General features: G+C 43.3%; 1 protein-coding gene across 7 annotated transcripts in view; it reads right to left on the bottom strand.

The window, feature by feature from the left end:
- Positions 1-15,429, bottom strand: part of SLC37A3 (solute carrier family 37 member 3) — a 49,368-nt gene that overhangs the window by 14,091 nt on the left and 19,848 nt on the right. For 6 of the 7 annotated variants that reach the window (XM_045792516.2, XM_045792514.2, XM_045792513.2 and 3 more), the window contains 5 exons: positions 13,904-13,996; positions 10,219-10,302; positions 7,823-7,968; positions 2,858-2,954; positions 624-708 (listed from right to left, as the gene is read on the bottom strand). In XM_045792516.2, the coding sequence (XP_045648472.1) occupies positions 624-708; positions 2,858-2,954; positions 7,823-7,968; positions 10,219-10,302; positions 13,904-13,996 (505 nt within the window). The remainder of the gene's footprint in view (positions 1-623; positions 709-2,857; positions 2,955-7,822; positions 7,969-10,218; positions 10,303-13,903; positions 13,997-15,429) is intronic. The other variant, XM_045792520.2, reaches the window with a different exon arrangement.

Raw genomic sequence — 15,429 nt, 5'->3', positions numbered from 1 at the left:
CATGGGGTTGAGATTATTTTTATCTCCACTTTACAGAAGAAGCAACTAAGGTTCAAGGCCAGGGTCAACCAAGGTCAATTAATGCCACACAGCTAATAAGCAGATTCTACTTTACCTGGCTTCAAAGCAATGTTTTTTCAATGACATTTACACTATCTCAATTACATTTAAGAAAATGTTAATTACATACTATAAAACCGACATGTCTCTTCAATAACACGCAAAAGATGGAATTATACGTCTATTTGCTTCTGTGGTTTTGCTTGTATGTAACCACAGATAAGTATCAAACTAAATTACTTTTATGAAAGGAAAGAAATCTGTCTGAAAAAGTGAAACGAGAAACAGATGATGCTAATTTCCAGTCAGTGTCTCAATTACAAAACTCATCTGCAAATGGAGAGTTTTCCCTGAATCTAGAAAGGTGAGCCTCGCTCCCCTCAAACGTCTGTGCCCGGTTAGCCAACCAGTGTCTACGGAACACAAGCAGCAAATACAACTCCTTCAACCCCCTGAAAGGAGCCCACAGTTCTCCTCGGGAAAGAGATTGGCTGTGCTGGCTCAGGTTTCTCGTAAACAGTAACAGTAAGACACGCTGAACCGAAAGGACAGCTTCTCCTCACCGATTTCTTCTGGTGAAACCAGGAGTCCAAAGAAGATGACGATCCCACCGGCAAACTGCACAGCTGCTGTCACCAGAAAGGCATACTGGAGAAGAGAGGAGAGAGGTGCTGCTTATCCATCGGGGCTATTGCTTAGAGCACATTCACTAGCAGCACATGTGGGGAAGGTGGTGGAGGACAGGGTGGGAAGAACAGGGGGATAGGGAAGGAAATGAGCACTGAGTGCTCAGGCCATCCCAGGCATGGAGCTGTTTCACTTGTGTTGTCCACGCATTTTCCCCCGGAGGCTCAGAGAGGCCAGTTAAGGTCCCAGGGACACTGAGTGGTACCACTGCAATTGTGAAATCAGGACCGGCTCCAAAACTTCTTTCTCTGTACCACAGAGCCTCCTACAAGAGACAGTATCTGCCCTCGAAAATATTTTATCCAGTGGAGGGGATTAAACAATACACCAAACAATAGTATAAGGCATCAAGCAGGCGAATGAAGGAGAAGGCCCAGTCCTAATAGGAAACAGCTAACGATGCTGGCACAGCAACACAATGTCTTCAGGAAGAGCCAAAAAGGCCACTGACGGTCTGTCCCAGCACGCCCAAAGCAAAGGGACTGGGAGGGAATGAGAAAGCCTCCCGCATGGTCGAAGGGCGGGGGGGGGGCTTCACAACCAGGAATAAAACCGCTAGGAATAGATGAGATCAAGACGAAAGAACCTTAAAAGCCAGGCTGCATAGCGGAATTTTATTTAATAGGAAATGGAACCTGATGTGGACAGACAGTCTAAATTTCTGGAAAAGACAGTGACAAAATTAGTGCTTCCAGAAGTCAAATCTGGGAGCCGCACGCGGGGTGAACCAAAATTCCCATCTGAGCCAATTAGTACAATCCAGATACGAAGCCAAGAAGCCTGGAATAAAAGTGACTGGGAATACAGGAAGGACTTCTCAGGGAGCCTAACTAACTTGACCAAAATTCTTCTGAGACCAAACATTTGGTGAACCATTTCAAGATTTAACTACTTTTTAAAAGAGCAACTTACTTACTTTTAATTATTTAGGTTTTTGAACACATCACACTTTCACATGATCCAAGCAACCAAAAGTAAATGGGTGGTAAAAACTCTCCCTCCCACCTCTTCTCCCGTCCACTTAATCCCCATTTTCCTAACATATAACCATTATTGTTATCTGATTTCTACTTCCCAGAGACTGTTTTAGAAACATACAGTCCAATACAAATATACACTCTGATTCTTCCTCCATTTTACAAAAATGGCATCGTTCAGTACACACTGTTCTGCACCCTGGTTTTCTTCACTTAACAAACCACCAAGAACTTTCCCTCTCAGGACCCACTTCACAGCTGGGTCACCTTCGCTCGCATAGATGTGTCACACTGTGTCTCCCTCCTGGTTCACATTTGTGAATTTTTTGCTCTTACAATGTTGAAATAACCACGTAAATGCATCACTTTGCACACGTGGAAGCACGGTCACCTGTGGCATGAATTCCTGGAGGTGGAGCAGCTCAGTCAGGGCAGCTGTCATTTTGACAGACAGTCTCAGACAGGCTCCAAGAGAGGTCAATGCTGGCTTGTCCACATTCTCATAAGCACAAAGTGCTATCAAATTTATGGATTCTTACCAATATGATAAATATACAGCATAGTTTCTGTCTTTCTTCTCTTTTTCTTTTTTTACAGTGTAGTTTTAATTTGCATTTCTCCACCAACTAACGCCTAAGCTCCACAGGGCAGACATTTTTCTTTTTTGGCCAGTGCTCTATTCTCTACTGCCGCACTTAGAGAACTGTGATACATGTTTACTGAATGAATGAATAAGTTACAAATGAAGTGGAATGTTTTGTCATCTATTTCGAAGCCGTTTCTATTCCTTTTTCATGAACTCCACATTCAAATCCTTTACCTTTCTTTCTGTGTATTCTTGGTCTTCTTATCAATTTGCAGGTACTCTTTATTTACATACTAGGGAGATTGGCTCTTGATCTGTAACATGAGTTGCAAACACTTTGTTCCCAATTGATTATACTGTCTTTAGACTTGGGTATTTTTCCCATGAATAATTTCTGTGTTTGATATTCTCAAGTGTGTCCACTTTTAATATAAGCCTTGCCCCACCCAAACAAGCTCTACATAGTTCTGGATGGCCACGGTATTATTTCCTAGAAAACCAAAACATATTATATATAGTGAAGAAAAAGCTAGAAGGAAATGCCTACCTCATAACCGTACTGCAGAACAGAAGAAGCTAGGCACGCTCCCAAAATATTGCCCACTGAAGCACAGGCACTCCAGAGACCAAAAACAACTCCTCGCCTAAGACAGAGAACAATGAAAAACAAGACAATAGAATCAGAAGGAATTCTGGTGCAGTTCAAATACAAAATGGCTAAAACAGTGAAGTTTACATTCCAAAGAACCAACATTCTATCTTAAGACTTTTTTAAAGTACACCCAAATGACAAAACATCAGGTCACTTTAAGATAATACTAAACTAGGGACACCTGGGTGGCTCAGTCGGTTAAGCATCTGCCTTCAGCTCAGGTCATGATCCCAAGGTCCCAGAAAGTCTGCTTCTCCCTCTCCCCCTGCTCCTGCTCTCTCTCTCACTCACTCTCATGTGCATACTCTCTCGCTGCAATAAATAAATTAAATCTTTTAAAAAAAAAGATAGTATTAAACTAAAGTTCAGGGGCACCTGGGTGGCTCAGTCATTAAGCATCTGCCTTCAGCTCAGGGCGTGATCCCAGCGTTCTGGGATCAAGCCCCACATCAGGCTCTTCCGCTGGGAGCCTGCTTCTTCCTCTCCCACTCCCCCTGCTTGTGTTCCCTCTATTGCTGGCTGTCTCTCTCTCTGTCAAATAAATAAATAAAATCTTTTAATAAATAAATAAATAAATAAATAAATAAAGTTCAATTTCGGGTGCAACACAAGACACTGTTAAGAGAATTTTTAAAGTAAGTCACAGACTATTTGCATATCATTTATCTAATAAAAGGCTCACATCTGGAATATAAAGAACTCTCAAAACTCAGTAATACAAAAACAAACAATCCACGGGTGCTGGCTGGTCAGTAGGCAGAGCATGCAACTCTTGATCGCAGGGTTGTAAAGTTCAAGCCCCACGTTGGGTATGGAGATAAAAATTTTTTTAATCTTAAAAAAAAAATCCAATACAATGTTAAAGAGTATGAAAACTCAAGATAGAAAAGTTTTTTAAAAAGAAGCTTCATGCACACAAAAACATGATGCAAATAAGCACATAAAAAGGTGTTCAACATCATCAGACTTTAGGGAAACACAAATTAAAACCACAATGATGTATCACTACATACCTACGAGGATAGCTGAAAGTGAGAAGACCGCACGCATGTGTTGGCAAGAATACATAGCAACTAGAACCCTCACACGCTGCTGATGGGAATATAAAATGGTAAAACCACTTTGGGAGAGACCACCGGTTCTTGAAAAGATGACCATACACCTACCACATGACCCTACCACTCCACTTTGACATACTCGTCCAAGGAAAATGAACGCATATGTTCATACAAGGATTTGTACACAAACGTTCACAGCAACTCTATTTGTAATGGCCAAAAACTGGTAACAACCCAACTGTTCATCACCAGATGAAAAGATAAATTGTGATACTATAGATTACTGCTCAGCTATAAAAAGGAATGAACTACAGATGCATGTGACATGACTGGATCTCAGAATAATTACACTGAGTGAAAGCAGACAAGAAATAGTATATCCTGTATGATTCTCTTTATATTAAGTTTGAGAAAATTTCAAATTAATCTAAAGTGACAGAAAGCAGGTCAAGAGTTGCCTGGAGATGGTAATGGGAGGGAGGGAGAAAGTAGAAGTGGGGGAGGAGAGGAACTGCCAAAGGGGAAGAGGAAACTTTTGGGGGTAATGGATATGTCCATTTGCTTAACCGTGACAGTGGTTTTAAGGATGTATGCAAATGGTACGTCTTAAATATGTGCAGCTTATTACATACCTTAATAAAGCCATTAAAAAAAAAAAAGGAAAAAGAAGGATGGGCAAAGAATCTAGTGGAAGGAAAACTAGCTATTACAACAGTCCTGGAGAAAAATGATTAGCTCTGAACAGAGGCAATGACAGTAGGGCTGGTGAAAGAAAGATGAGTTAATTTTTTTTTTTTAAGATTTTATTTTTAAGTAATCTCTACACCCAATGTGGGGGCTCAAATTCATGACCTTGAGATCAAGAGTCACGCGCTCTTCTGACAGAACAAGCCAGGTGCCCCAAATTAATTTTTTTAACATCAAAATTTGTATTTTATTCTACTTGATACATATATTTTTAAATGTGTTTATTTATTTATAAGGAATTTCTACACCCCACATGGAGCTCAAAGTCACGACCCCGAGATCGAGAGTTGCATGTTTTTCTGACCGAGCCAGCCAGGTGCCCCTCTATTAATAACATACTATGTTAGGTCTAGATTTTTTAGCTCCTTAAACATTTTTATAACCTCACTGAGACAGAAGGAGTCTTAGAAACGAACAGGAAGACAACACAGCAGAGTGAAAAATGTCTGCTCTGAAGTCCTAGCTCTGCTGCTTCCAGCCGCGCAATCTCAAGCAGGTCACAGCTAAGGTTCAGCGTTCTCAGCTAGAACGTGCTACACTCCTCAAAGCACTGAGCGCAGTGCTGTGTGGGAAAGCGCTCGGGGCTGCACGAGTGTACCTGTCAGCGTGACCTAGTCGGAATCTGCTTTTAAAAACTATGGCCCTGGGAGCACCTGGCTGGCTCAGTCTGCAGACCGTGAGGCTCTTGCTCTCAGGGTTGTTGAGTTTGAGCCCCACAATGGGTGCAGAGAGTACTTACAAATAAAATCTTTTTAAAAAATAAAAACTATGACCCTGATAAAGGGGCATGATTCATCCGAGGTTAGCAGTTTTTTAAGGCAATGTCTTCAACAGATCACTTAATTCCCTGGAGCCCCAACTTTTTCTACCTGGAAAACAAATAATTTAAACTAGATAATCTCCCTGTTCTCCCCAGTGCTCAACAGCCCTGCCCTGTTCCTCTAAAATATATCAAACCTAGCAAGAGGGTCCTGGAGGAAAGAGTTGGAAGGTCAGGCTCTGAATAACACTGGCTGACCAAACACATGATTTTAGAAGAAACCAGCTGAGGGGCACCTGGTGGCTCAGTCAGTTGAGCAGCCAACTCTTGATTATGGCTCAGGTCATGATCCTGGGATCCTGGGTTCGAGCCCTGTGTTGGGCTGCATGCTCAGCAAGGAGTCTGCTTCTCCCTCTCCTTCTGCCTTGCCCCCAACTCATGCTCAATCTCTCTCATATAAATAAGTAAAATCTTAAAAAAAAAAAATGTGTTGAAGTGATTTGAGTGATAGGATTTCAAGTGGTTTTACCTTTATTTTTCTCTGTTCATTTATGTTATCTGGCTTGTCCAAAATAAACAAGAAGCCTTTGTCTAATTTTCAAAAATCTCGAATGGAAAAAAATTACTTTAAAAATCTTGATAAAAATAAACAGCATGTGAGCAGATAGCATCACCTAGTCCAATAGAAAACTAAAGTATTACATGGGAATAAGTATCTCTTAAAATTGATTCTCTTAAAAAAGGAACGCTAGCGTTAGAATTCAACAGAAATCACCCGCACAGTGAAGTATAGTCAGAGTATTCTCATTAAGTGGTACTTATTCTACCCACAAGACATTTCACGGGTGAACTTTCACGACGTTACAGATCATTAGCCAGCAGGCATATGACCCATCGTGAACCTGGGGAGGCTGGAAACCGGGAGCCGGGCAGAGCATGCACTGATCACCTGGTGGGTGGATAATGCCTGCTGCACACATTGGCCTATGGTAAAGGAGTAAACAAATAAAAAAGATGGAGCTATAGATGAAATAAATGTGTATCTCATAATATATAAATATTTATGCAGGAAAAATGAAAAAAATTCAAATTAATAATACTCCTGAAATCAGAATGTCACCAAAATGGCAAACAACAAAGCCAAGTCTTTGGATATCTCAACTTATTTTCCATCTTGCAAACGAAATATGGCTCTTCTTCCTGGTAGCCTAGAAGATACTGTAGCAGGTGCCCACCTTCATGCCACGGCCTGCATCACACATAAACTCACATACCATCTGACAACTACTTGAAGGTTTACGGAAAAAATGTCCAATTTGGGCTTTTTTTTTTTTTTTTAAAAGATTTTATTTATTTATTTGACAGAGAGAGAGAAAGAGAGCACAAGCAGGGGGAGCAGCAGGCAGAGGAAGAGGGAGAAGCAGACCCCCTTCTGAGCAGGGAGCCTGACGCGGGGCTCGATCCCAGCACCCTGGGATCACGACATGAGTCAATGGTCGACGCTTGACGACTGAGACCCCCAGGTGCCCTCCAATTTGGGCTTTTAAGCCCCAAAGTTTGGCATTCTTCATCTGCATCTTATTAGAGTCTTCGTTATGTGATCTTAGTTAGGCAAGTCCCATAGATAATTTTTGGCCTCGGTTTCCTCGCCTTTAATGTAAGAAGGTAAAACTAGACCACTGAGTCTCAAAAAAGGGAAGGGAAGGCAAAACCCACAGGAAGACATATGATGGGATGGCACGTGAGATTTTATCACATTACATTACTTATATTCTGTAAAGGGAAGATTTTTATTAAAAATTGAGATGTACTGCCTAAGCCACGCTCAAAATCTGACCATGGCCAGCAGAATATTAAGAACGTGCCTCACTGGGGCACCTGGGTGGCTCAGTCGGTTAACGGTCCGACTTGATTTCAGCTCAGGTCCTGATCTCAGGGTTGTGAGATCGAGCCTTGTGTCGGGCTCCATGCTGGGTATGGAGTCTGTTTAAGATTCTCTCCCTCCTCTACCCTTCCCCCTGTTCGCATGCACTCTCTCTCTCTCAAAAATAAAGAAAGAAAAAGAAAAAGAGAGAAAAAGAACATGTCTCACTGAGCTAAGCCATCTCTCCAGTCCACACTAATTCCCGTAATACATTCTGACATGAAACCTTCTCTCTCTCTCAACTAGTCTAACTTTCTAAAATAGAAGCTGTGGGTAGTGTCAAAAAGATCGACTCAATTGATGACAAGTCTGAATAATCTGATATTAAAACCACTTAAAAAGAGAAATTAAAGAGGAAGGGAGTGGCATACCCAGCTTTCCCAAACCAATTGCCCATAACAGCAACCACGCAGGGCCAACCAGTGGACTGCAGCAGGCCATTGACGATCCACAGGCAGCAGTAGAGCCCCTTGTTGTAGAAGTGCAGCCATTCTGTGACTGTGCCAAAGACGAACACCTAAGAGACAAAGGGAAGAAAAGGGGACATGTGACATCTACACAGACACTTTTAGGGACACCAAACTGCCTACCACACTGACGTTTGCACATTCAAAGGTCTAGAGCCTAAGAGACCTGTGCTGACTCTTCAGATGCTCCCACTCAGAGCAGCACCGAGTAAGACACCCACCAAACTGCCACCACTGACCAGAGATGTCAAACACAAAGCTCAGTAATGATTACCCCCATCCGACTTGTCTTAAGCTCTAAGAAGTTAAGTCCTCATTGTTCAACTTCATTAGACAACGCTTTCCGTTTTCTCGCCCCCAGGTCTGTGGGTGTGGAGGACTTCTGTAGGGACTGACTGAGGTCACGTATGTGTGGTCAGGGTAGCGCCACGCACACCGTGGGGACCAGGACGCGCCACCTACAGCCATTACTGCAGCCATTGTAACCTGTGATCTGCTCAGCAATTCCGGAGCATTTGCCAAATCCCTGCTTTTTTTTGGCATTTTGCTCAAGTGGACGTTTTCTTGGTAGTCAGGGTTTCCTTTGGAGGGGCGCCTGGGTGGCTCAGTCAGTTGAGTGCCTGCCTTCAGCTTAGGTATGACCCCAGGATCCTGGGATCAAGTCCCGCATTAGGTTCCTTGTGCAGCAGGGAGCCTGCTTCTCCCTCTGCCTGACACTCCCCCTGCTTGTGCTCTCTGACAAATAAATAAAATCTTTTAAAAAAAAAGTTTCTTTTGGAATATTCTGCATGGGCTAAAAACTAGTATGTACAATACTGTAGGATTCCATTCTGGAAAAAGCACAAGGAGAGAAAAACGGTCAGCGGTTGCCAGAGGTTGGGGGAGGCGGGGGGAGTGGTGGTGACACAACTATACTCGTTTGTCAAAACTTAGAACTACACACCAAGAAGGGCGAGTTTATGCACATACTTCAATTTTTCAAAAAATGTGAAAAAACAAAACAAAAATGTACACAGGATTTAAAACAATACATATATATGTGTGGGTGAGCAGGCCGTGAATAAGTGAAGTGTGTCAAACTCTCAACAGCAGATACTAGAAAGCAATAATAAAACTGGGTCTAACTGAACTCAATGCTTTCATTCAACAAAAATTCCTCACTAGGAGCTAGGAAACAAAAAAAGATGCATCAAAACGTGGATCTTGGCCTCTCTAGCACTTTGTTAGCCAGGTGCTGTTCTGCGTGCCTTACACACAAAAACCCCTATAACCGTCCCAGCAACCCGGGTGAGAGGTATTCAAACAAGGAGGCTGAAGCACACAGCAATCACACCTAGGAAATGGCAGACGAGGGACAGACACCCAGGGAGTCCAGGTCTTAGGAAATCTGTGACCTCAACCACCATGCCACAGACTCCTAGGGAAAGCAAGAGTAATACAGAAATCAGTGGACTAAGTTGTTGACAACATCAGTGCCTTCAAAGAAATACAGGCGGGGGAGCACAGAAGAGGAACCGATTACTTTCAAGAATGAATGAGGTCAGTAAAGGAAGACATTGTGAAGCAAGTGCCATTTGGCCAATAACTTGCTGGCGACATTGAGTGAGACTATGGAGAGCTGAAGAGAGCCATTCAAGGCAGGAAGAAGAGCGAGAGCAAACATAGTGAGGCAGAAAGGCACAGGATATGTTAGGACCATGGAAAATAGTCTGGCCAGAGCCAAGTGGTGAAGTGTAGTGACAGACACAACAGTCAAGGTGCGGCATGACCCGGTTCTCGGGAGCACCGAATGCCGCGCTATTTATGCTTGGCTCTTGGGCTCGCTTCACAGAACGTATACTACTATGCATGGCTCCGGTGCTGACTGAGACGTGGAAGGGGCATGATCCAAATCTCACTTTAAAAAGACTCCCCTAACTAATGGGGCGCCTGGGTGGCTCAGTCATTAAGCGTCTGTCTTCGGCTCAGGTCATGATTCCAGCATTCTGGGATCGAGCCCCCGCAGGAAGCCTGCTTCTTCCTCACCCACTCCCCCTGCTTGTGTTCCCTCTCTAGCTGCCTCTCTCTCTCTGTCAAATAAATAAATAAAATCTTTAAAAAAAAATCTTCAAAGAAGCAATCTGAAATAAAAAAATAAATAAATAGACTCCCCTAACTGAAAAGACACACATGGCATTAAAAACCTGAAGATTAATTTTACTTTTCTATTCTACATATAGAAATGGGGGGGAGGGTACTTGGATTCTAAAATACCGGACCAAGATGATGATACTGGTGATGATGATACCTTTTCAACTTACCACTAGCGCAGAAGAGCACATGCCAAAAGACAGAACCCATCGTAAATTAAGCCGATCACCAACAATTCCACTGATGAAAAGGCCCTAAAAATAAAGCATTTTATTTTACAGCTCTGAATAACAATAGAGCCTGAGAAAAGGAAGATGTGTGGCAAAGCAAGTAGGGAAATAAAACACTAACATAACTTAAACTTCATTCTTAGCCCAGACTAGCTGTCTCCATCAGTTTCACAAACGTTTCATGAAATGGCAGGGCGCTTCTGCACATTATACTGTAAACAAACTCACGCACCAAAATACTAGAATCCACTGTAACTTTGCTTCTACCAAAAGTAGATAGATCCCCCTCACTGCCTAAAAGGAGACTGGAAAAACAAAAATAAAAACAAAATGAAATAAAACCAGGAATACTAATAAAACAAGCACATAAATATACTTCATTTTCTAGAACAGAACAACTCTTACAGATCAGTCTTCTTCATTCCCAGAGGGGCTGCTCTTAGCCATCTGCATTCTGAATCAAGATGTGTTACAACATGTCCTGCACAACAGAAGTTTCTGGGGCACAGGCACTGCCTGTTTAATCTGACCCTTGGGTTTCGTGACCTCATGAGGCAGGGAGAGTAGGGACGCAAAGACAGTAATTAGTTGAAGATAAGTACAAATGTTCTGCCTTCTGCTCTCCTCCCACTGAGTGGCAGGAAATAAAAACCTAGGTCATGGAAGCAAAGGCAGAAGAAAGAGCCCAGGGCAATACACTAGGTTTCTTCCATAAAAACGTGAAATGAATAAACGCCCTGACTGAAAACCTAAATCCAAATACAAGTGTTTCTGATCAATTGATATCTACATTAGAGAAAATTTAGATATGTGTCTCATTATGGTAGACCTGTCACTACCTCAAAAGAGGCACCTGGAAGCTTTCGATTCTGTGTTCTATAGCTGTCACTCACACGTCTTATGCTATATACAGAAAAGAGGGGTGAAGAAAATCTCTCAGTGTTTCAGATTAGGGAATCAATTCATTCCGTGTTGTTCCAAAAGCCTGTATGACGCCTGGAAGCTACAGAAGGACGTGCAGCTCAGTATAAAGAAGAAGTATGATCACTGACGTTTCATGGCACCTTTTATCTTCCAAACCTATTTAATCCTAGGGATAGGTATTATCACAACTCTACAAAAGAGGAAACTAACGATCAAAAAAAGGTTAAATTCCATTTCAAAACCGGGTTTCACAAAGCTAGTTGACGGTGGTAGAGCTGGTCTTTCCACTAGACTACACCGCTTCTTAAAATACTCACAAAAGGCTCAAAGAGAGGCACCCCCGGGAGTGCTCCAGCCAAAGCCGGGTGGCCATATACTTGCATTTCATACAGAAAACGCCCAGGGTGAGGGGCATGGCTACATGATCTAAGGTCTGCTCCAATTGTTTCCACAAGTTTCCTCTTTGAAGAAGATATTTCAATAACTGCCCAAGTAAACATTCAGAGAGTACTCAGGGACTTTCACCGGGGATTTCACATCACCTGGACATTCGTAATGAAAAGGCTTTTTTGGGGCGCCTGGGTGGCACAGCGGTTAAGCGTCTGCCTTCGGCTCAGGGCGTGATCCCGGCGTTATGGGATCGAGCCCCACATCAGGCTCCTCCGCTATGAGCCTGCTTCTTCCTCTCCCACTCCCCCTGCTTGTGTTCCCTCTCTCGCTGGCTGTCTCTATCTCTGTCGAATAAATAAATAAAATCTTTAAAAAAAAAAAAAAAGAAAAGGCTTTTTTATAGGGCGCCTGTGTGGCTCAGTCCGTTAAGTGTCTGACTCTTTTTTTTTTTTTTTGGTAAAGATTTTATTTATTTATTTGACAGAGAGAGAGACAGCCAGTGAGAGAGGGAACATAGGCAGGGGGGGTGGGAGAGGAAGAAGCAGGCTCCCAGCGGAGGAGCCTGATGTGGGACTGGATCCCAGGACTCCGGGATCACGCCCTGAGCCGAAGGCAGACGCTTAATGACTGAGCCACCCAGGCGCCCCAAGTGTCTGACTCTTGACTTCGGCTCAGGTCGTGGTTTTGCGGTTGTGGGACTGAGCCCCGTGTAGCTCAGCGGGGAGTCTGCTTGGGATTCTCTCCCTCCCTCTGCCCCTGGCCCTGCCTCCGCGTGTGCATGTGCTCTCTCACACTCTCTCTCAGATAAATAAGTCTTTAAAAAAAAAAAAAAGGTTTTTCTATAACTGTACACATTTTCAAGAGAGAAAATCAGACACTGGGAGGAAAGGGATGACCACTCACGGTGTGTGGGTCCAGGGGCTACCACCTCTTCCCACAGCCTTAATTCAGCAACCACCAAACTTGCTCCCCACAACCACACAGAGATGCCACCTGCCCCATCCAAGATGACTACCCCAGACAGAGAATTAGCCCCGGCCATGCTGGTATGGCTCCCGGGACACCACCATCCCACAGTTCTCTTCCTTCACTGCTCCACCTCGGCCCTGCTCGCCCACTGTTCATGACCCCTGCCTCTAAGTAAGGAAAGCCCTACTCCTCTTCTCTATCCTCATCCGCTCCCTTGATGATTTCATCCAGTCTCGTAATTGAAAATTATCTAGATGCCAAGGACTCTCAAATTTGTACTGCCAGCCTGAACCTCTACCTTGAACTCCAACTCACATAATCAAGTGTCTACTCTTCATCCTTGGGGCAGTAATAGGTATCTCACAGGTAACATGTCCAGAAGACATTTCCCCCAAAGCCTACCCTCCCCATCGTCTTCCTCTCTGTCAATGATACTTCCTCCCTACAGTCGTTCTCAACACCTCCTTTTCTTTTATATTCCACATTCAACAGGAAAAAAAGGTCTTGGTTCTACCTTCAAAACACAATTAAAACCTACTCTTCTCACCTCTGTTACTCCCACCCTGGATCTAAGCCACCATCATCCTTCACCTCAAAACTGGAATAGCCCAACCTGTCTCCTTGTTTCTGTCTCTGCCCTTTGGTCTAGTCTCCCGGGGCAGCAAGTGCACCTGTCCAAACACAGGGCAGATCCTGGTACTCCTCTGTGCAAAACCTTCCAGGGCTCCCATCTCACTCAAGGTTAAAGCCAAAGCCCCAAACAAAGGAACCGAAGCCCTAAAGGTCTGAGCCCCTACCCTTCCCTGGCCTCACTTCCTGTCACTCTGTTCCAGTCACCCTGACCTCACTTACCCACTTCAGGTCTTTGCTCAAATATCCCCTCCCACCCGAGGCTTTCCCCAGCCATCCTACTTAAATTACAACTCCCAGCCAGGGCTATTTACTCCCCTTTTCCTGCTTTTTTCTCCACAGCAACTACCCCCTTCAACCATACTCTCTATTTGCTTATGTATTACTATTTGTCTTCCTTAGATCCCATTGCAAGAATATAAGTTTTATAAAGCTAGGGATTATTCCTGTGTTGCTCACTGATGAACTCCCACAGACCTGGCACATGATAGGTGCTCAGTAAATATTTGTCAAATGGGTGAATAAATGAATGGATGGATAGGTGGATGGATGGATGGATGGACGGATGGGAGGGACACAGAATATCAACTTCAGCAATGCTGAACTCTCCTTAGTCAGCAAATTCTAGAATCCCTTACATACTTCATAAGGCTGGGAGTCATTTCCATTTCCATCTTTCCTCAATCTAAAACCCTCAAATTCTAAAACTTACCACAGCGTAAGAGAAGAGGAAAATAGTATCCAGGGTCCCGAGGAAAAGAGTGGCCTCCTCTGCGCTGGGAAACAAATGGTTGCTGTTCCAGATCTGCAGCGACACAACAAGAACCACGTCAGTCCCCGCCGGTGCCTATCAGGCCTTCCCATTTCTCAGAGCACCATCACCTACAGCCTCACAGAATCCTGGGGAGGTTGAACAGAGGAAGTCGGCACTCTGTAGGCAAGGCAACGCACATGCCAAAAGGCCTGCAAGGTGAAAGCTATCTGCACAATACTAAAACATGACCTGCTTTTGCCCTTTAACTTTTCCGTTGATGATGCAAACGCAGGTGGGGGGGGTCATGTAAAACTCGTGTGGCTCAGCAGGAGTCAAGGCAGTTACACTAAACCATACTATTAATTGCTATATTTTAAAAAAATAATAATAATCGCTATATTTATTGCCACAGTCACAGTATAAAAAAAAAAAAAACTAATTTCACTTAAGAACATCCTCGGTACATGTTAGATGCTCAATAAATATTTGTGGAGTAGTGCAGTGCCTGGGTGGTTCCGTTGGTTGAGCGCTGGACTCCTGATGTCAGCTCAGGTCAGGATCTCAGGGTCGTGAGATCGAGCCCGTGGGCTCCACGCTCAGGGCAGAGTCTGCTTGTCCCTCTCCCTCTATTCCACCACACACACACACTCTCTCTCTCTCTCAAATAAATAAGAATGTTTAAAAAAAAATTGTTGAGCAGTAAGAAGTATTCATTGTATTAAGTCTGGCCCGAGTACACTTATCTTTGATACTCTGTGTGCTGGAGTGGACAGAGTGCACTCGCACTCAGCAAACCGAAGGACCACGGCGGTCCCGTGGGAAAGCAGCTGCGCAGCAAGCGAGGGGGCTGTTTTTCACTTGAAAGAATGACTGACAGACAAGCTATAGTTATTCAGATTTGGGTATTTGGCAGATATTTCCTCAAAAAAGAACGAAATAAGCCTGTCATTTCAGAATCCATTCAAAGACAAGACAGACAAATGGATCTTAATGTAAGGGTATAAAAAGTTAATTGATACAGTTTCAGATTCCACATGGCAACTAACCTTTAAGAAATTGCCACTTGTCAAATTCTGGTGTAGTATCAAAGATGAATGCCCACAATTAACTGAAAAGGCTATTAAAATACTTCTCCCCTTCCCACTATGTATCTGTCAGAGGTCAAATTCTTTTCGTATGGTTCAAAGGATCATGTTGCAAGAGACTGAATTCAGAAGCAGACATGAAAAGCTACTATCTTCTATTAAGCCAGACATGAGATTTGCAAAAATGTAAATCAATGCCACTCTCCTCATGAAGTGATTTTGTTCCCGAAAAAAACGTTTTTCATAAAATGTTATTTATGTTAACACATTATGAATTTATTTAATTCACTTAAAAATAACAAAAAAAAGAACTTTTTAAGATTTTATTTATTACTTATTTTAGAGGTGGGGGAAGAAGCAGAGGGAGACGGAGAGAGAGAACCTCAAGCAGACTCTGTG

The sequence above is a fragment of the Ursus americanus genome, chromosome 3 (assembly GCF_024610735.1).
Source record: "Ursus americanus isolate L20-20 chromosome 3, mUrsAme1.1.p, whole genome shotgun sequence".
In the NCBI taxonomy this organism is placed as follows: domain Eukaryota; kingdom Metazoa; phylum Chordata; class Mammalia; order Carnivora; family Ursidae; genus Ursus; species Ursus americanus.
Note: the sequence above shows the minus strand (reverse complement) of the source record. Positions and strands in the feature narration are given on the sequence as shown.